Below are 21701 nucleotides of genomic sequence, written 5' to 3' on the forward strand. Positions count from 1 at the left end.
TTTAATTTAGCTATATTGCAAATTCTCAATGCCTTTTAAAGTAGTTCACGTCAACACAAACAATTCAGTGTTCAAGATTTCTTTATTTAATTTTACAGTATTTCCTTTTTGAATGGTCAAGTCGTAAACATGTACAATACTTAGTCAATAAAATAAAAAATACAAAAAAGACATGTATTGAACAATCAAAACTGCAAATAGGATGGAATTTGAAAACCGATGTTAGCAGGACTTAAATAGTAACACTTGAAAATGCAGCAAGACATTTGTAAAGTATAAGGACTAAGTTTAGTCTACTTCCTCCATTCTGGATGTATCCTCATCTTCACCTTCGAGCGGCGGCATCTCCTCAACTGGTTCGGTCACCTCATCAGGAGTGGGATCATCTTCGTCAATGCCTGATGAAAAGAGCACGAGGAAATTTCAAATGCGCCTCAAAACAGCTGCCGGGGTAAAGTCTGATGAAATACTCACCAAGACCAAGCTTGATCATCCTGTAGATGCGGTTGGAATGAGTCTGGGGGTCATCCAGGGAGAAGCCCGAGGACAGCAGAGCGGTCTCGAACAACAGGATGACCAAATCCTTCACGGACTTGTCATTCTTGTCTGCCTCAGCTTTCTGCCGCAGAGTTTCCATGATGGCATGCTCACAGTTGATCTCCAAGTGCTTCTTGGCTGCCATGTAGCCCATGGTGGAGCTATCCCTAAGTGCCTGGGCCTTCATGATTCTCTCCATGTTGGCTGTCCAGCCATAGGTGCTGGTCACAATGCAGCAGGGAGAGGACACTAGGCGGTTTGAAACTGTGACCTGTAGGGAAGATCCTATTAGATAAGTCTCTATGGTGTGCCCATTAGTATGGTGGGATCAACAATAGTACAAACCTTCTCCACTTTTTTCTCCAAGATGTCTTTCATTATCTTGCAGAGATTTTCAAATTGAGCCTTCTTCTCCTCCTGCTTCTTCTTCTCATCTTCATCCTCAGGCAGCTCAAGGCCTTCCTTGGTGACGGACACTAAGTTCTTGCCCTCAAATTCCTTCAGCTGCTGGACGCAGTACTCATCGATAGGCTCGATCATATAGATGACCTCCAAGCCAGCTTTGCGAAGACGCTCCACAAAGGCAGAGTTGGCAACCTGGTCTTTGGTCTCACCTGAAACAGATAATCTTGTTCTATTTTTTTTTCTTCCCACAACTGATTGAGCCATAAAAATGAGTTGCTAAGTTACCTGTGATGTAATAGATATGTTTCTGGTTCTCTTTCATGCGAGTCACATAATCACTCAGAGAAACGAGCTCTTCTCCAGAAGCTGAAGTGTAATAGCGCAGTAGCTCGGAAAGTTTCTTCCTGTTCTGGGAATCCTCGTGGATGCCAAGCTAAGAAAATGTGCATGTAAAAAAAAAAATTAGACTCCTTAAAAAGGGAGGCCAAGTTTGCAACCAACCAACCAACCAACCTTAATGTTCTTAGAGAACTGATCATAGCATTTTTTGTAGTTCTCCTTGTCTTCTGCAAGCTCAGTAAAGAGTTCCAGGCACTTCTTCACGAGGTTCTTGCGAATGACCTTGAGGATCTTGCTTTGCTGCAGCATCTCCCTAGAAATGTTCAGGGGAAGATCTTCAGAGTCCACCACACCCTTCATGAAGTCTGGGGAGAGAAAAAGAAAAAGATAGGATTGTAAGCAATTTATTTTTGAAGAAAAAAAATATATAGTGACAAGTCATGACTTACTGAGGTACTCTGGAATGAGGTCATCACAGTTGTCCATGATGAAGACCCTACGCACGTACAACTTGATGTTGTTTTTCTTCTTCTTGTTCTCAAAGAGATCAAATGGAGCGCGGCGAGGCACAAACATCAGGGCACGGAACTCGAGCTGGCCTTCCACTGAGAAGTGCTGAAGAAATCAGAAGTGTCAAATAATTAGTTATTTGGGCGGGATACCGTCAGGAAAAAAAACAGTTTTAAAATGTACACAATATAATTAAATATTTTATCATCTCCAACCAACCTTGACAGCCAGGTGCTCCTCCCAGTCGTTGGTGAGGCTCTTGTAGAACTCGCCGTACTCCTCATTAGTGATATCGTCAGCATTGCGCGTCCACAGAGGCTTGGTCTTATTCAGTTCCTCCTGGTCAATGTACTTCTCCTTGATCTTTTTCTTTTTCTTGTCCGAAGACTTTCCTTCCTCATCCTCATCTTCACCCAAGTCTTCCATCTCTGGCTTATCACCATCAGACTCTTCCTTGTCTTTTTCTTTCTCTTTGTCCTCAGCCTCCTCATCTGCCTCTGCCTCATCATCACTCACTTCCTTATCACGCTCCTTCTCAACCTGTACAAAAACATATTGGTCAGTATGAATAAGTTATTTAACAAAAAAAAAGTACTTACATGAAGAGTGATTGGGTAGCCAATGAACTGAGAGTGCTTCTTCACAATTTCTTTAACTCTCTTCTCTTCCACATATTCCATCTGGTCTTCCTTCAGGTGAAGAATAACCCTGGTTCCTCGACCAATCGGTTCATTAACTGCAGGGCAAGACATGAGTGAGTAATGCAAATCATCGAGGAATTAACTGAATTGAATATGAACTTACTCTTATCTGTCATCACAGTAAAAGAGCCTCCGGCCGACGACTCCCACACATACTGCTCATCATCGTTGTGCTTGGTGATGACCGTCACCTTGTCAGCCACAAGGTAGGCAGAGTAGAAACCCACGCCAAACTGACCAATCATGGAGATGTCAGCTCCGGCTTGAAGGGCCTCCATGAATGCCTTGGTGCCCGATTTGGCGATGGTGCCCAGATTATTGATCAGGTCTGCCTTGGTCATCCCAATACCAGTGTCAATCAGAGTGAGGGTGCGTTCATCTTTGTTGGGAATGATTTCAATTTTCAGATCTTTGCCCAAGTCCAACTGGGATGGGTCAGTCAGGCTCTCATAACGAATTTTGTCCAAAGCCTTGAAACAGAAAGCAGAATATTAGTTTTAAATAATAGAAGATGCTGATCATCCTTTGAATTTGCAACAGGGATTTTTGTGGGGGGAAAAAAATCATAAGACCATGTATTAATTTATCAGTAACTGCCTTATTGTGTAACAGGTAGCTTCTTCTGCCATCTAGTGGAAAAGCTTTTAAAATATTTTATGTTACTGCATCATAGGCATAAACATTATTGATCGTATTTTTTTCTGAGTAATATTGAACTGTATTCCTGCACTAAACCTTATAGCATAGTGGTTGGAAGTCTGGTACATGACTATGCTCAAGTAACTTACATCAGAGGAGTTGGAGATGAGTTCCCTGAGGAAGATTTCTTTGTTGGAATAGAAAGTGTTGATGATCAGAGACATCAACTGAGCAATCTCAGCTTGGAATGCAAAGGTCTCCGTCTCCTCCATTGGATGATCTTCAGGCATCTGTGGCACAACAAGCAAATACTCATTAAAAAAAATAAAGCATTCTGTCAATTTTCTGTAGTTTATCCGGAGCTGGAGGCGAAAATAATCTTTAAAATGTGACCTTAACGTAAGAGATGTATTTTATAAGGCAACCAGTAGTAGGTGGTAAGACAGACTGTTCTGTTCTGTCCTGTCCTTTAATCCATGTTCGGGCCTTGAAGCTGAAATCCCACAGCCATTGCAACTTCAAAGTGCATACCTGTCAACCTCGAACCATTTGTGATCTTACCAAATTTTGTTTTCGCCCTTACATATATGTATAAATACATGGAAAATCTTACCACTTTACTTTTTTGTAAAAAATCACGAACAACAAGTAGAAAATGTATGTTTATGTGTTTATTGCTTTCAAATGAAAGTAAACATAAACAAGGGAACAGGAAACGGAAATCACATGGTGAAAGTGTTACAAAACGAAATGTTTATCATGATCTTTTTTTTTTAGCCAATCAGAGGCGCCGGTACATATATCACTTGGCAGACATGCGTTTCCGGGAAGAAACAATGGCGGATGGTGAAAAATGGCTAGAAAGTGCCTTAATTTATTTTTTTTTCTCAAAATCACCGTTTAGCGTACCATTTTCATGTGTACAGCGTACCAATATAAAAATGGGCTTTCAGTTGTACCAATTACGGCGAGAACGTACCAGTTGACAGGTATGAAAGTGGTAATATGTAACAAAAGCTTTCTTAAACCACATTAACTTTTGATCAGAAGTATGTGATCACAGATGCAAACTATTTTGTCTTTGCCCACTTGTAAGACTTAGTTTCACATCTGATTTTGTAATAACAAAATGCCATTCATCTAAATGACAGTTATTTCTTACTTTGTCTGTTGAAAGATGAATTAAAAATATGTATATTAATTCTGTTAAATCATTTTAATGATGGGGCAAACCAATTCAAAATGTATTTAGTATCAGGTGGAATATGGCCAACCCAAGTAAAACCATAATGATCATATTTGGCTTTTGAATGGATATGATCCACCTTAGTAGTACCTAGGCGTGCCTTTGTTGCCCCACGTGATGCTGTAAATAACCTAAAAATGTCGCAACTCGAGGTCGACCTGTCAAATATCACAGCATCTTAAACATTTGGTGGCTCCGCCTAGCGAATTTATTGGGGAACTACATGTTTCTAGAAGGTACGATGAGACTTCCTAGAGGGGAAAAAAACCTTCACAAAGGATTAATTTGTCACGTTGTGGAAAATGGTATCCAAGAACACCTCTTGCACGTGGAAATTGTAAGATTTGTGAAGGATTTTGATTTACTTCATTTACATCTAATCCCACTTCGACAAGTGCAAAACGAATGCCATGTGGCCTTTGTTTTCCCCAAAACATGCCAAAACCAACATTAATGTAGTTGAAACATACTACGAAATCACAGCGGATGGAAAAATAGATATAATCGCAATTTTGCTAAAATCAGGGCAAGCTTTAAAGGAATTCAAGTCTTCTAAAGGCATGTTATACAACACAGTATAAAGCGAGAGCTAAAATGATTGAGCATATTGTTTAAAAATGTGGTAATAATGATTTATCAACAGAATATGACATTGTCACTTCCTTACCTTGATCCTCGTTCTGGGGAGAGTCAACTCCTATGTGAACGTGCAGGAAAACGTCTGATCGAACCGGGAAGTTGGTCTATTTTAATATAGCCTTTCTCAAAGACTGTTCCAGAAACGTCGACCTGAGCTCCCTTTCAGAGCTACTGGAACTCTCTGGAATCTTCCTCATTACAGCCGGTAAAACTAAAACGTCAATTGGCTCTAATTGCCTGTCATTCAGAAGAATAAGGCGGGACTTACAAGTGGTAATGACCAATTGGATGGAATGTATTACCCGTGCGGCGTTCATGAACATTCCAGAATATGGAAGAAAAAAAATCAAACATTTATAAGTGTAGCAACTTTGTGATGTCTTAATTACTTTGAAGAAATAAAATACAACCCAGGAAAAAAAAGAAATATATAAGTAGTGTTTCTTCCTCTATTTTATTATAAATTCGAATCATTTTCTTTAAAAAAAATGTTACAAAAGACGCAAGCTACATATTCCAGTGATTTAGTATATTGATAATTTAGTAAACAATTAATTGTTTAGAAATAAATGGTTTAAATACGATATAAAAGTATGCTGGCGAAACTTGAAGACCGTTTAGTCGACTTCTTCCATCCTTGATGTGTCATCCTCGCCCTCTAGAACGGGCATGTCTTCTTCAGCGGGCTGAACAAGGTCCTCCACTGCAGAGTCATCCTCGTCGATGCCTAACAAAAATATATAATTAGATATAATTCAGATCTCTCGTGAGATAATTTAGGAAGTAAAGGTTCTTACCAAGACCCAACTTGATCATCCTATAGATGCGGTTGGCATGTGTCTGAGGGTCCTCGAGTGTGAATCCCGAAGAAAGCAGGGATGTCTCAAAAAGAAGGATGACTAGGTCCTTCACTGCCTTGTCATTCTTGTCTGCCTCGGCTTTTACTCTCAAAGTCTCCACAATTGGATGGAGTGGGTTGATCTCCAGATGCTTTTTGGCTGTCATGTAGCCCATGGTGGAGTTGTCTCTCAGAGCTTGCGATTTCATGATCCTCTCCATGTTGGCTGTCCAGCCATACGTGCTGGTGACAATGCAGCAGGGCGATGAGACCAGCCGGTTGGACACTGTTACCTTCACATAATAGCACATTTTTATTAAATGTTGCAGGGAAACAACAATAACAATTATTCTGGCATATTGCCTTATCTGGCGTACAAACCTTTTCAATTTTTTTGTCAAGGATATCCTTCATGATCTTGCAAAGATTTTCAAACTTTGTTTTAAGTTCCTCTTGTTTCTTCTTGTCGTCTTCATCCTCGGGAAGTTCAAGGCCTTCCTTGGTGACGGACACGAGGTTCTTGCCATCAAATTCCTTCAGTTGCTGGACACAGTACTCATCGATGGGTTCAATCATGTAAATGACCTCCAAGCCGGCCTTTCGTAGGCGCTCCACAAATGCAGAGTTGGCCACTTGGTCTTTTGTCTCACCTGTTAACAAGAGTGAAGTGTTAAGTTTGTATGGAAAATTAGCTGACACATTTAGGATGACATTAGGGATAATAATAAAAATAAACCTGTAATGTAATAGATGTGCTTCTGGTTGTCCTTCATGCGGGAAACATAGTCCTGCAGAGAAACCAACTCATCTCCAGAAGAGGACGTATAGTATCGAAGCATTTCAGACAGTTTCTTCCTATTCTGGGAATCCTCGTGAATGCCAAGCTAAAATATGAAAGTGTGTTAATAACAAGTTCTGTAGGATTCCCTTATGAAAGAAATGGAGTTTGATATTAGCCCACCTTGATGTTCTTTGAGAATTGCTCATAACACTTCTTGTAGTTTTCTTTATCTTCAGCAAGCTCACCAAACAGTTCCAAGCACTTTTTGACAAGGTTTTTGCGAATGACCTTCAGGATTTTACTTTGCTGGAGCATCTCTCTGGAGATGTTTAGGGGCAGGTCCTCAGAATCTACAACACCTTTGATGAAGTCTGACCAGAAATAAAGGAAGCCAAACTGGTCAGTGATTACTGTCAAAACCCAGGAAAACATTTACAGCATGATACTCACTGAGGTAATCAGGAATCAGCTCCTCGCAGTTGTCCATGATAAATACCCTACGAACATAAAGCTTGATGTTGTTCCTCTTTTTCTTGTTCTCAAAAAGGTCAAAAGCAGCCCTTCTGGGTACAAAAAGTAGTGCTCTGAACTCCAACTGGCCCTCCACAGAGAAATGCTGCAAACAAATAAGAGAATAAATTAAGAGAGATTCATCTTCTTGCTATATTAAAAATTGCATTGAAGCCACAGAATGCACTTACTTTAACAGCCAGGTGGTCTTCCCAGTCATTGGTGAGACTCTTGTAGAACTCGCCATACTCTTCATTGGTTATGTCATCTGGGTTGCGGGTCCAAATTGGCTTTGTTTTGTTGAGCTCCTCCTGGTCCATATACTTCTCCTTGACCTTCTTCTTTCTCTTGTTCTTGCTTTCGCTGGTGTCCTCGTCCTCATCAGAGCCGACATCCTCAATCTCTGGTTTGTCTTTGTTCTCTGCTGCATCTTTTTCGGCTTCACCCTCTTTCTCCCCTGCCTCAAGCTCCACTTCCTTCTCCCTTGTCTTCTCCACCTAAAGAACAATAACTGGTTAGTGGATCTTTTTTTTTGGTATTCTTTCAAGAAAATTGTACTGTTAACCCTTACGTAAAGTGTAATGGGGTATCCAATGAACTGTGAGTGTTTCTTCACAACTTCCTTGACGCGCTTCTCCTCACAGTATTCAGTTTGATCTTCTTTAAGGTGCAGGATTACTCTTGTGCCTCTGCCAATGGACTCTCCTGAAAGTCAAAAACATTAACTGTTAAACAAAAGACAAGGGCTTTGAAGGATAAGATAGTATTGAGTTTAAAGTTCACCAGTGTCAGGTCGGACTGTGAAAGACCCCCCGGCTGCAGACTCCCAAATGTACTGCTCATCATCGTTGTGCTTTGTGATGACCGTCACCTTGTCAGCCACAAGGTAGGCCGAGTAGAAACCCACACCAAACTGACCAATCATGGAGATGTCAGCTCCAGCCTGAAGGGCCTCCATGAAGGCTTTGGTTCCAGATTTGGCAATGGTGCCCAGGTTGTTAATCAAGTCTGCCTTGGTCATGCCTATACCAGAGTCGACCAGAGTAAGGGTTCGTGCGTGAAGGTCTGGCCTGATTTCGATTTTCAGGTCCTTGCACGAGTCGAGTCTGCCGGGGTCAGTCAAGCTCTCATAGCGGATTTTATCCAGGGCCTGTCAGGTAGAATTGCAGTATTTATTTAGCAGCATAGGAAGAAATGTCTAATCTAAAATGCTTTTGTCAAGTATATAATATCAAAGTGGCCATAATCTCTTATTACTGTGTGTACAGTGAACTTACATCTGAGGAGTTTGAGATCAACTCCCTAAGAAAGATCTCCTTGTTGGAATAGAAAGTGTTGATGATCAGGGACATCAACTGAGCAATCTCAGCCTGGAAGGCAAAGGTCTCCAAATCTTCCTCCATGGCAGGTGTAGCGTTCTCGGGCATCTGTCAGAGAAAACTGAATTATACAAACAAAAATTCAAAGACTGGAAAAAAACTAAACTAACAACAGCACATGAGAAGATACACACTACATATAGGGAGCACTAAGTCGATAGTTAATTCTGAATGTCGGACCTATAGGATGTGTTAGCACAGTTGCAACCATTCTAGTAAAAGTAATAATATTTTAATAGTGAGCGCAAATTCTAACGATAAAGATCAGCAAAAGAATTAAGTGTGTTGGGGGCAGGGGGTTGGCAGCTGCTTAGGGTCGACCGACACATGTTCATTCTGTCAATCAAACACCTTTGACCATCCCCCAAGGAGTTACCTAACCCCTCTATGTTAAAGGCAGGGATTCAGAATTAGATTTCATTCAAAACCCAAATTTAATTCATTATTGGAATTTAAATGGGAATTATTCTAAATATTATGATCCCGCATTTTATTCCATTTACTGTCGTGTCGGCTATTAAACTTACTCTCAGGGTCACCCTGGATGCCACGTGCTCATGCCATGCGACGGTATCATTAAGATTTGTGTTGCATTCACTACACTAGTTCGTACTCATGAAGTATAATTGTGTTAAAGTAAATACTCTTATCAATGGATTGGTAAGTTTACCAGCAAATACTTGTTATTTCTCTTAATAACAAATTGAACTATTGCACTCTATTTGATTTCAGTTAGTATTTAGAATTTTAATTTACCTCGGGTATGAATTCTGAGGTAGTCGTGCCTATTGAAGTGTATCTGAAGAGTTCTGAGGGAAAGCTGTTCTCCTGCACCTCCTGATGAGTGTCTTGAGACTTGACGCAGACTCCCACAACATGTCAGCATCTTTTTATACCTCAGTCAGGGGGTGTTCTGGAAGCTCCCATTCAGAAGGTTCCAGAAGATACTTCCACTACTGGGGGGAGTGGAGTTGAGTCTGGGGAAGGGGCTAGCCAGTGAGTCCTAAAGTTGATGTGCCCTTATAGGGCAGCAAAGTCACAAGCCGTGCCTGCCAATCAACACAAGGGCCTTCCTGATGGGCGGCCGGGCTGTTTGAGCCCGAGACCCTCTTTACCCAAAACCCACCTCCCACCCTGCAGGTCCTCACAGCTGTGCATTGCATTGCTATCAGCTGCTGCGACACCCACACTATCTCATATAGCTTGTACACTATCTATTCTGTTTCTTTGTTCTGAAAAGTACACATACCTCATGTTATCATCTTTATTTAGTCAGTTAAGAGCATTTACTTTTTGTAAAAAAGTTTGGTTTTAGATAACGAGGGAGAAGCAGTGTATGATACTACGAAATAGTCCATGTTACGCAATCCGAATCTTTGCAGTTGTCAGTGGGGAGTAGAACGTTCCACCAACAGGCGGATCATGCAATGTCGCAATACTTGTAAGACAATATTTCCCCACCATTATGGTAAGCGAGGCCCTTGGGGGAAGGGGGGGTATTACTATGTAGTATCTACTCCTCAAAGAAAATTAAGCATTAGAAACTTTAATTTACCTTGAATATTTATTGGGTGGGCACCCCGGCGGCTGAGTGGTTAGCGTGTCAGGGGCTCAATTCCAGGTTGATCCTCATGTGTGGTGTTTTGAATGTTCTCCACTTGCTTGCATGCATTTTCTCTGGGTACTCCGGTTTCCACCTACGTGCCAAAAACATGCAGGGAAGCTGGTTGAACATTCTAAACTGCCCAAAGGTATGAGTGTGAGCGTGAAAGGTTGTATGTCTCCTTGGGCCCTGCAATTGGCTGGCCACTAGTTCAAGGTGTCCCCCGTCTATTGCCCGTAGTTAGTTGGGATTGGCCCCAGCACCCCCTGTGACCCCTGTGATGATAAGCAGTTCAGAAAATGAATGAATCCATGTTTACATTTGTATTGTTGTGAGTACTATAATGAAATGAAATAGAAGCATAATTTCATTACATAATGGACTGGAATAGTACATTTAACTAAAGAAAATACATTAGGGTATTGTAAAAATGGCACACTATATTGAAACAATAATAGTTACCAATTTGGAGTATCATTTCTTGAAACGGTCGCTGTAATTTTCATGTTTACAACAGTATATCTGGTGTCTGTTTCGTCATCTACACGTTGTTTATTTTTCATCTTGCGCCTCACGTGATTTGTCGTGATCCCTTAGTGCGCATGACCGCTAGACTGTCCCTTCCTGATTTGCACATGCGCGGTTCCAACATCCGGGGCCTTGGACAAGGATGAACGGCGACTTCCAAGATGGCGGCGGAGGGAGGAGGGAAGGAGACAAACGAGATTAAAACCCAATTCTCCACTCGAGAAGGCGTCTATAAACTTCTCACGCACTCCGAATACAGCCGCCCGAACCGGGTGCCCTTCAACTCGCAGGGATCCAACCCCGTCAGGGTCTCTTTCGTCAACGTCAACGACCAGTCTGGCAACGGCGACAGGATCTGCTTCAATGTGGGCCGTGAGCTCTACTTTTATATCTACAAAGGTGTAAGAAAGGTAAACAAGCTTGACAGCAGTCGCCGTGAAAGTGTTTTCTCGACCCCCCGCTTGTCGACCCGTCGTGCTTGTGTCGCAGATTGGACGATGCCATGTATCGTGCAACTGAAATTGACGCTCAATTAGTCAAGCCAGCTAGAATATTTTACCTCAATTGTGCACCTCAAGAGATCGCCTATCTGCGCAAGATATTCTCACAAGTTAGAGTTATGAGTAAGCGCCATGCTTCAAATGATCTGTTTACTTATGACGTCCTTGAGTTGACAACGTGACGTAATTGCCTGAAACCTAGCTGTCAAAAGTGAGTGGGTCGCCATGATGACGTCATTATTGCGCGCTGAGTTTATGAGTTAAGTTTTCACTCAAAATGGGTTATAGGAAGAACCATTAAAGACCTGTGCCGATTTTCAAACATGTCTATTTAGTCACTGCCTGTTGTGGTTTTCAGGCTGCAGATCTGAGCAAACCCATTGACAAGCGGATGTACAAAGGCACGCAGCCTACGTGCCACGACTTCAACCCGCTTACCGCCACAGCTGAGAGCGTTTCCTTGCTAGTGGGCTTCTCGGCAGGCCAGGTGCAGCTCACCGATCCGATCAAAAAGGAGACCAGCAAGCTCTTCAATGAAGAGGTGAGTTATCATCCAACAAGTATATCACAATTGTATTGTATTATGTTTCTCCATCTAATTCTTTGCATCCAATTCCTCAGCGACTCATCGACAAATCGCGTGTGACATGCGTACGATGGGTCCCTGGATCCGAGAGCCTCTTTTTGGTGGCCCACTCAAGCGGCACCATGTACTTATACAACGTGGAAAACACATGTGGAACGGCGGTGCCCCACTACCAGCTCCTCAAGCAAGGGGAAAACTACGCCGTGCACACGTGCAAAAGCAAGTCGGGCCGAAACCCCTTGCTACGCTGGACGGTGGGCGAAGGCGCGCTCAACGAGTTCGCCTTCTCACCAGACGGTAAATTTTTGGCGTGCGCCAGCCAGGACGGCTACCTGCGGGTGTTTGGGTTCGATGCCGCTGAACTGCACGGCACCATGAAGAGCTACTTTGGCGGGTTGCTCTGCGTGTGCTGGAGCCCCGACGGGCGCTACATTGTGGCGGGCGGGGAGGACGACTTAGTCACGGTCTGGTCCTTCTCGGACTGCAGGGTTATCGCACGGGGGCACGGACACAAGTCGTGGGTGAGCGTGGTGGCTTTCGATCACTGCACTACCAGCGTAGAGGACGGTGGGGGCGGCGCCGGCGAACCCACGGCCGAGTTCAGCGGCAGTGACGAGGACTTTTACGACCATATTCACTTTAGCGCCGGAAGGGATCGGGCAAATAGCGCCCACTCCCAAATTTCCAAGAGAAACTCTACCGACAGTCGACCCGTAAGCGTCACATACCGATTTGGGTCGGTGGGCCAGGACACGCAGCTCTGTCTGTGGGACCTCACCGAGGACATACTCTTCCCTCACTTACCTTTGTCTCGCACCAGGACGCACACTAACGTCATGAACGCCAGCAGCCCCTCGGCCACGGCGGTCAACGCCATTTTCCCATCGGGCACCAATGGCAAAGACAATGTTAGCAATAGCAGCACCGGCGCCAACACGCCCAACTCCCTCCCGGGCACGCTGCCTCGCTCCAACAGTCTGCCGCAAGCCTCAAACCCGGCTGGAAGCGGCGGTGGCGGCAGCACGCCTAACAGTCACACGGGCAGCAGCAGTAGCGGAAGCACCGCAGCTGCCGTGGTCACCCCAAAGGGCGGCGGCATCATCGACAGCGCCCTGATCGCTTCCGGCGTGGGCAAGTTCGCCACGCTGTCCCTGCACGAAACGCGCAAGGACCGGCCAGAGAAGGAGCACAAGCGTATGCACAGTGTCGGCCATATTGGCAGCAAGAGTGGTGAGAAGCTTAGCCAGCTAGGCAACTCGCGGACCACCCCGAACAAAGGCGACGTAGCCAAGACCCTGGGCACTACGCTGTGCCCGCGCATGGAGGAGGTGCCGCTGCTGGAGCCGCTGGTGTGCAAGAAGATTGCCCATGAGAGACTGACTGTGTTGATCTTCCTGGAGGACTGTCTGGTCACAGCCTGTCAGGAGGGTTTTGTTTGCACGTGGGCCAGGCCTGGGAAAGTGGTGAGTAACAGCTCGCGTCATAGAAATATTTTCATATGATACCCACAGTTTTTTTTAACAATTATCAAGTCCCATAGCTCAGAAAAGCGATCCAATTGCATGTAATTGTGTAAAAAATGGACTGTTTGTACAGGCAATTCAATGCTTCTAAATTCTTCAAAATACTTCAACAATACTTAAATACTTCAATACTTCAAAATAATTAAATACTTCAAAAATACTTCAAAGTACTTCAAAAGTACTTCAAAAGTACTTCAAAAGTACTTCAAAAGTACTTCAAAAGTACTTCAAAAGTACTTCAAAGGTACTTCAAAAGTACTTCAAAAGTACTTCACAAATATTTCACAAATACTTTTGACATTTAATATTGATTGAGTCAGCGTTTCGCTGCCAAATCTACTATGCTGCCTCTTTTGTTCTCACCGCCTTTTTCTCTGTGATGTTTCTCTGCAGGGTCTTCTATCATCTCAAAACAACCCCGCCAACTCACCTAGCGGAACGGTAGTATAGCCTGACCCCTCTCCCCAGGCACAAAGTGGCGGATGACAACCAAGACGTGTTTGCGGAAACTGGACGCCTTTAGTCTGCAGTGAAATGGGTGCTATTTGACAAAAAAAAGGACGAGGAGCTTTAAGGTTTTTTATAGGAAGGGCTGACTGGTTCACTGTCCATATGTTGGTGGGTGTTACCATGCCTACAGTCTTCTTGTTGGAGTGTTCTCGCGTTTCTTTCATTTCTGTATTGGGCCTCTTAAAGGGAACAATATTTTTGAAGTGGCTGCTTATCCTCTGCTAACGGAGGTAGTACTTCCTTAAATCACACAAAGTGTATTTGCACAAACTTTGGAGGCCCTCCTCCCTGGTATGTTTGTGTTTGTTTGTGTGTGTGTGTGTGTGTGTTTGTTTGTTTGTTTCTAGCAGAAGAACACAAGGAGAATTTGGAAGCACTTGGCTTGATGGCACCCTCGTCTCCCACGTTGAATGCTGCAATCATATATATATTTTTTATTTGAATTATTATAATTTAGAAAAATGTTTGCACTTAACAGTTTGTTGTTCCGAGGAGGAGAACCGATGTACCTTTTTTTTTGGAGTGTTCAATAGAATTTAAAACCTTTGTACCTATTGTTTATTTTAATATGATTTTCCACATGAGACAGGCTCTGTATTATATGTAAATATTGTACTGCAATGGTTTATGGAGATGATTAGTTTAAAAAGAGCCTCTTTTTTTGGAGAGAAATAGAGCTATTTCTAATACAAAAAAATCGAACATTAATCTTGAATATGCATTTTTTTTCCAGTTCTGTTGTACATAAAGAGAATTCAGGTGTATTTTTTCTTAACGCGACATTTGGAATATTATATAGGAGATGCTTTTATCTAACGGCTAGTGGTGATCGCTCTTGTTCAGCCATCAGTTTGAGCTCAGGTAAAAACCGCAGAAACGTGCGCTTCCCTACCATGTGATTTGATTCCCACCCATGGCAACTCCTTAGTGTAAGCGCTGTGCTTATTATGACTATTTTTCAAGATAACACTGTGTTGATTCATGCTAGAGAGGTGTTTGAGGGTGTTTTTTTAATATATATATATATATATATATATATATATATATATATATATATATATATATATATATATATATATATATATATATATATATATATATATATATATATATATATATATATATATATATATATATATATATATATATATATATATATATATATATATATATATATATATATATATATATATATATATATATATATATATATATATATATATATATATATATATATATATATATATATATATATATATATATATATATATATATATATATATATATATATATATATATATATATATATATATATATATATATATATATATATATATATATATATATATATATATATATATATATATATATATATATATTTTTTTTTTTTTGGGGGGTGCCCACATGGGAAAAGACCATAATGGTTTGAATAGTGGCAGCCTTTTCCTCTGTGACACCTATTAAACAGTTTGCCAGACTATGAACATGACTCTTGCTTCTATATATTTTTTAAAATTAGAAAGCATTTAACTCTGAAAGATCATAAAGTTGTCTTAAGACATTTTAAGTACAGTGGAACATTAATAGAAGAAATTCGAAGACCTAAGTACACAAATACCTTTTTAGCTTCTATATTTTCTACTATGAATATTTTCAGGCAAAATTTTCCTGTATACATATATATATACATATACTTATATAGACATACATATATGCATATTCACATATATACATATGTATATATAATTGTTATTACTGTAATTCTAGGTTACTTATCTAAGACACAATGACAAACATGATTTTTCATAAACCAAAAATCCCAACATTCATCTTTATTTCTTTTTTTTATAACAGTCCAGTAAAACAGGCAATTTGAACACAAAGTCCATAAAGATTTAAGCGTGAAAAGGCTTTTTTTTTCTTCTTGAAGGATGCAAAAGAGAATAATATAGAGTATGAATTAAGGTCACTGTAATCGAATGTAGCTCTTGCAGAGTTCATGGTCCCTAATGTCCCCCCAACCTCCATTCTTCACATGAGGAGCCACCCCGAGGGCCCCATTAGACGGGAGCCTCTTAGTGATCAGGAGGTTCTTGGGAAACAACTGGTTCTTGCTGCTTTGCAGAATGTTTTCAAATTTGGTCTTCTGACTGGCTGGCATGCAGGCGACCTTTTTGTGGTGCATTCCGCAGTCGCCGGCGTGGAAGACGCGGGGGGCTTCACTCACCATCACCTTCCAGTAGGACGGTAGGCACGCTACAGTCAAATGCTGCAGGGACCAATCCCAGTTGTAGTCATCATAGGTGCAGAAGGTGTCCGTGCAGCGTAGGAGCTGCTGATAAGTTTCCCGATTCAGAGCCATGCCCATGTTGTGCTCGGTGGACTTCCAGGCTTTGACCTCCACCTTGTTGGCTTTGCTGTTGTAACCGACGTGGCTGTAGCTCCCCAGCGAAAGGATGTCGCAATCCCTGCACTGCTCCTGTTTGAGCGCAGACATCAGCTTCAGCATGTAGATGAAGTCTGGCGATACGAAATGGTCCTCCTCAATCAGTAGGACCAGACCTTTGTGGTCCTGGAGGACGTGAACTCGGTCCCAGGTAAAATGTAACTTCCACCACCAGTGGTGCTTGGTCTGCGAGAATTTAGCCTCGCGGTAGTGTCCGAACGAGTCTGGGTACTCGGCATTGATGCACCCTAGCTTTAATGCATCCTTTTTGGAGATGTCCCTCGGGCAGTCCTTAGGGTCATTGCCGGGAAACTCCTGAGGGTACAACTGGATACTAAAGGGGAAAAAAATCTGTAGGACTTGGCAAAAATCCACCGAGTTCACCACTTTGTTAAGTTCAGGGGACCAGAAATCATGGCTGAGTATTAGTAGTATACTTTCTACGCCGCGGGCATTACGCAAACTGTCTACTAGTAGCTTCAGGTAATCTGGACGGTTATGAACCTGGACTACAACGACTAGATCGTCCTTTTGCCGCACCGTTTTGAACTTTTCCTCATTTTTTATCGTCTGGTCAAAGTTAAGCTGGAAGACGATGCTGCGGTAGACTGATGTGGCGTTGTCCACGTTGGCCTCGGCTTTGTTTTCCTTCTCCTGAACTCTTTCTGTCAGGTTTAGATGCGCGATGGGAGGCCTGCTTACTGCGGGAATAACAGGTGATGGCAAATGGCCTTCGAGGCTACTGCTACTCCTAACCACTAAATCTTCTCGCTTTACAAACGGCTTAGTCTTCCTTTGCCATCCGCTAGTCCAAAAGGCCAGACCACATATGACCACCACTATAGTCAGTAGCACCACCTTTCTCTTGTAGATCCGGAATCTCATTTTAGGGGATTGGACTCAAGGAGGGAGGATGGGAAAGGAAAAAAAAGGTAGGAAAGTGTCAAAATAGTGAGGAAACTGGTCCACTGCCGCTGGTCGGGGGGAAAATCCCATACAGCATGACAATGGCTGGGAGGCAGTGGAAAGGGATTACCTGCATACAAAAAGAAAAACAATAACAAAAATAATATTAATGCCTTTGCAAGAAGGACGTGCAGAAAAGTCACATTTCTGAAGTTGTCCCATTTGGGAATATGCCTTTAATATAGATAAGATATTGTATATAGAGAAATAATACATGATATCCATTGGTAATTATCAACATGCTTTTATAGTGGTCACAAATTGACTTGGGAACATTTCTCGCTAAGAAAATGTAGGTCAACCAGTATTCTAGATTTGCTTTAAATTGAACTACTGGGTAATCAGCCTCCTTTTTATTTTTAACTGGGTCATGAGATAATCAGCCAAAGAATCACATATATTAAAATGTAATTCCATGAGGGCAGTTGTGAATGAAATAAATCTTGAGAAAACTAAAAGGAAAGTTCATTATGGTTGAAGCCGAGACTTTGACTGAATTTCGTCTAGTGGAGGAAGGAAAATGTCACAATTTGTAATTGTTATTTTAAAGCATCTCATTTACTTACTGCCAAGCCAATGCCAAATAGATACAAGGTGTGGCTTGTTTGTGCTGGAAATGGAAACCACAACCAGTAAAACAGGTATATAACATTGGCTGAGAGACTGGTTGAGCCACCCAGGGAAGTCGTATTATGACCCTTGCTCATGGTAGGCCCTTGTGGAATTGCCATTTTGGGATGCACACATGAAGGGGGGGTATCTCACCTGTCTGTCATTCACAACTCACTTGCCCTCTTGTGGCATGATTTGGAACTATCCCTAAAAAAGTTGGGAGGTCAAAGAGTTTTGTTTGGGTGCTGATAATGTGGCACTGCTAAGTTTAAAGTCCATGTGTTAAATTTGGTTTCAGTCACTTGTTTGTTTTTGTGCTGATTTCAATAATGAGGACTTTTTAAAAGTGATGATGTATGAAAAAGAATGAAGCAGCAATTTGATGCTTTTAACCTATTAGGGTGTTGTTTACATCTGTCTGAATATGATGCAACTAATGCCATATTATATAAGTATCAGTATGGTGCCTAAATTATGTCAAAGGTCAAGTTAACAGGTCAAATGTCAGAGAAGGGAAGTTGACATGTTAGATTTGGTACTGAACATTTGATTTTGGGAAAAAAAGACTAAGCCATTTACAACCCAGAAAAATGATCACAAAAATCAATAGGCTTGATCATTAGATCAACTTGGCAAATCATATTACGCATTTCCCCCCGAGTTTAATGAATAATAATGGTTCATCAGTGGGTTTGTGTGCCTTGTAAAATGTGGAAAAATAATGAAAATTATGATTTTTTCCCATCTAACCAAGTGCCTACAATGGGCGGACCACCGATGGGCACAGAATTAAAGAGTCCAATTTCTTATCCAGGATCAAAAGGTGTCATTATACAAACATAGTCAATTATAACGCTGCAGATTTTCCACAACATATATAAACCTTTTGCAATGTTTTTTTCTCAGCCATACCGTCGTACTGGCAGACCTTGGAGCGCAACGCGCTAGCACCGAGTTAGCATCAGCTAGCAACTTATGAGGAAAAGCCAATGCCCTTCTGCAAAACAGGACGATCCAAAAAAATAAAACACATTAATAAATACACCAAGCACTTGAACATTTTACCTGAAATCGACACGTCCCGATGTTTACTTTAGGGAAGAATTGAGGACAGTTGTATGTTGTGCCATGGTTCAGTCCGTCTCTTCCGGGCAGCTGCATAGAGAGAGCAGCTATCTCTTAACTAACTAAGTGGGAAAATGTCGTCCATTTGGCTACAGGAACCTTATCGCACTGCGTTCGATCACTCAACAGGGGCGCTCTTTTCACCATCAGAAAAAAACTGTCTAGACTCTGGAGGTGATAATCGTCATTTTGGTTGTCATGGCGCGCTCCATCCTTTCATCCATCTTCATCTAAATTCTAAACGGTTTATCATCTTCAGTTTTGCGTCACAGGGTGTCCGATTCTTGCTAAAAAAACGAGCGACACCCTGGATTGGTCGCCAACAAGTCATATGGCCATAATAAAAGTATGATATTTTATTTATTGAGTGCACATCTGACTCAAACCTGCTGTTTTAAGCTTATAGAGCGCATTTAAGGGAATGTCATCTCAATTGGCACGCCAATTAACAATAACTAGACATTTTACATTAGAGGATCATCTAAATAAACACATACACACATGCACAGAAAATATGCACAAATCTAAGGATCAAAATGCTGCTATTTATTGGCAATCTGAAACTATACTCACACTAACCAAGGCAATAACAGTGCGACCCCCAATCCCATCCATCACACAACATACTGGTAAGGAAAACTGATGTGGTTTTGTAAAGTACTGCAACTAGTTTTTTTTTTACAAATTAGGGAACATACTGCTTTCTAACAAGAGCATATGAACTTCATTTTATTGTTGGATGTTGCGCCTAAATGGTCCTCCGTCCACAAGACGGCGATCAACCCAACCTCCCAAAGGAAATACGTAGACCTTTTGAACTGCGCGTGCGCAGTCCGTCTTCTCCCTTTCCGACGCTCGAGCGAAAAGAGACAAGATGGGTCACCAACAGCTCTATTGGAGTCATCCCAGAAAATTTGGACAGGGATCCCGTTCCTGGTCAGTATTTACACCGATGTTCTTATTGTTTATTCATGTTTTGCGTGATCTTAGTTTTGGGCGCATCCCACTCCCTAACGATGACATTTTTAGGATCAAACGCGCACCACATGGGTAATCGTTGGGTATGAATATGGCGGCGGTGATGCTAACTGCTAACCCGGATAGCATCTCGACCATCGTTTAAAACATTACAGATCTACACGATGGGCGCAATTAATATAAGCAACTGTCACAAAGGCAGAACTATTAAGAAAAAAATATATTTCCCACCCCTGCAGAGCTACATATGTAAAAATAAATATCTTGCTGATCTGCTATTGCCCAAGTATGCTTATGTTCTTATTTCACTGTCTTCAACAGCCGAGTTTGCTCAAACAGACATGGTCTGATCCGTAAATACGGACTCAACATGTGCCGCCAGTGCTTCAGGCAGTACGCCAAGGACATCGGCTTTGTTAAGGTAAATCACATCATTGATCGTGGGTTATTTACCACTTGATGTACCTGAACATCAACATAATCCTAACATCTCCATTTTCTTTCTTCACAGCTGGATTAAACGTCACGTTTAGAGATGTCCGCCAAATGTTACCCAGAAGGCTGGATGTTTGGATACAAATAAATGTTGTTTTTCTCTATTGAAATGCTTTGTTCTTTTCAATTGTGATTATGACATGTTTGTAAATTAAAAGGTGAAATGTCAAGGGGTTTTTTTTCTATTTGTGGTGGATGTTTTTGTTATGAAACATGCCAAATCTTAAGACTTTTAATTTAATGTGAGCTATGTATAGTTACACTAATGCAGCTTTAAATGAAATAACATTTTGGTACTTGGAAGTGGGTGTGGTTATACCTGAACTATTTCAACTATTACTTACACCTTTAAATTATAAAATGACCTGCAAAACCATTCTGGTTTGTTAAATTTCTAGCAAATTGTGTGGCCAATTTGGTCTATTTTACCAATGTAAAATTGTTTAAAATCTTAATTTTAAGTTAAAATTCGCTAATCAACCTGCAAATGTTACATTTAAGACCTAAACAAGTGAGAATGAATATACAACAACAACAACAACAAAAACCCCCCCAGTTTGGGATTAAGTGTTTTTGTGCAAACTTTAAACTTGGTTTATTTCCATAAACCAATTTCTATGATATCCAATAACTTGTTTGGAATAAGAAGCCATCATTGTAGTACACAAATTTGATGCGTAACATCCTGTTTGAAAAAAAAAGTGCACGGACACAGGTGATCGCAATCAATCGCCAGTTCGCGCGCAGTTTAGACAAACATTAGTCCGCCAAGATGTCGCCACCGGCAGCTAAATCAAGGAATTCCACGAAATTATCAAAAGATCCCACCTATTCAACAAATCGGGTTGTACACGTTCTTTATTTGTAATTTATTACACAGGCAATTGTCAGATCTACCTTTAGAAAATAGAGTTTGAAGCCAACCGCGTCTTGTCCGCGAAGTGACAAACCATGCGGACAAGTCAATCAATGGATGTTGAGGTGCCTGCTGCAAAGAAATCGCAAACTTTCTGCACAGAAAAGACCATAAAGATGGAATAAGAAGAGTTTAGTGTGGATGAACTTGACTGATCTGCACAGAGTTCCTAACCTGGACACGCCATGGGATGCTGTAGAACTGCTAACCCGGATAGCATCTCGACCATCGTTTAAAACATTACAGATCTACACGATGGGCGCAATTAATATACGATGACAGACAGGCCTTCTCGATCAACACCACTGTGTGGCCTCATCAATGTACTTTTGGAATAAAATGGTCAAAAATTACGATAAACATATCTTCAACCTTGTGGAAGCCTTCAA

General features: G+C 41.5%; 5 protein-coding genes across 7 annotated transcripts; 2 read left to right on the forward strand and 3 right to left on the reverse strand.

The window, feature by feature from the left end:
- Positions 1-63: 63 nt before the first annotated feature.
- Positions 64-5214, reverse strand: hsp90aa1.2 (heat shock protein 90, alpha (cytosolic), class A member 1, tandem duplicate 2). The gene is made up of 11 exons (XM_077711058.1): positions 5045-5214; positions 3281-3421; positions 2596-2962; positions 2391-2527; positions 2011-2331; positions 1731-1896; positions 1456-1646; positions 1228-1375; positions 883-1151; positions 475-808; positions 64-398 (listed from the first exon to the last, which is right to left on the reverse strand). The coding sequence occupies exons 2-11, from the start codon at positions 3419-3421 to the stop codon at positions 289-291; spliced, it is 2184 nt and encodes a 727-aa protein (XP_077567184.1). The 5' UTR covers positions 5045-5214; the 3' UTR covers positions 64-288.
- A 229-nt stretch (positions 5215-5443) lies between these two features.
- On the reverse strand, positions 5444-10739 carry hsp90aa1.1 (heat shock protein 90, alpha (cytosolic), class A member 1, tandem duplicate 1). Of its 2 annotated transcripts, none has more exons than XM_077710989.1 (13): positions 10590-10739; positions 10080-10221; positions 9281-9501; positions 8423-8585; positions 7929-8295; positions 7717-7850; positions 7337-7642; positions 7086-7251; positions 6816-7006; positions 6591-6738; positions 6236-6504; positions 5814-6147; positions 5444-5743 (listed from the first exon to the last, which is right to left on the reverse strand). In XM_077710989.1, the coding sequence occupies exons 4-13, from the start codon at positions 8570-8572 to the stop codon at positions 5634-5636; spliced, it is 2175 nt and encodes a 724-aa protein (XP_077567115.1). In that variant the 5' UTR covers positions 8573-8585; positions 9281-9501; positions 10080-10221; positions 10590-10739; the 3' UTR covers positions 5444-5633. The 2 variants fall into 2 exon arrangements, with proteins under 2 accessions (XP_077567115.1, XP_077567114.1); XM_077710988.1 differs by having other exon boundaries at positions 8423-8572; positions 10590-10738.
- A 27-nt stretch (positions 10740-10766) lies between these two features.
- Positions 10767-14809, forward strand: LOC144192005 (WD repeat-containing protein 20-like). The gene is made up of 4 exons (XM_077710990.1): positions 10767-11065; positions 11514-11696; positions 11777-13204; positions 13658-14809. Exons 1-4 carry the CDS (start codon positions 10817-10819, stop codon positions 13712-13714), a joined length of 1917 nt encoding a protein of 638 aa, XP_077567116.1. The 5' UTR covers positions 10767-10816; the 3' UTR covers positions 13715-14809.
- A 782-nt stretch (positions 14810-15591) lies between these two features.
- Positions 15592-19162, reverse strand: mgat2 (alpha-1,6-mannosyl-glycoprotein 2-beta-N-acetylglucosaminyltransferase). Of its 2 annotated transcripts, XM_077711303.1 has the most exons (3): positions 18864-19162; positions 18711-18795; positions 15592-17256 (listed from the first exon to the last, which is right to left on the reverse strand). In XM_077711303.1, the coding sequence occupies exon 3, from the start codon at positions 17103-17105 to the stop codon at positions 15741-15743; it is 1365 nt and encodes a 454-aa protein (XP_077567429.1). In that variant the 5' UTR covers positions 17106-17256; positions 18711-18795; positions 18864-19162; the 3' UTR covers positions 15592-15740. The 2 variants fall into 2 exon arrangements, with proteins under 2 accessions (XP_077567429.1, XP_077567428.1); XM_077711302.1 differs by lacking the exon at positions 18711-18795.
- Positions 19163-19691: 529 nt separating this feature from the next.
- Positions 19692-20566, forward strand: rps29 (ribosomal protein S29). The gene is made up of 3 exons (XM_077711176.1): positions 19692-19859; positions 20223-20322; positions 20413-20566. The coding sequence occupies exons 1-3, from the start codon at positions 19798-19800 to the stop codon at positions 20419-20421; spliced, it is 171 nt and encodes a 56-aa protein (XP_077567302.1). The 5' UTR covers positions 19692-19797; the 3' UTR covers positions 20422-20566.
- Positions 20567-21701: the final 1135 nt, after the last annotated feature.

This window comes from Stigmatopora nigra, unplaced genomic scaffold (genome assembly GCF_051989575.1).
Source record: "Stigmatopora nigra isolate UIUO_SnigA unplaced genomic scaffold, RoL_Snig_1.1 HiC_scaffold_25, whole genome shotgun sequence".
Classification (NCBI taxonomy): Eukaryota; Metazoa; Chordata; class Actinopteri; order Syngnathiformes; family Syngnathidae; genus Stigmatopora; species Stigmatopora nigra.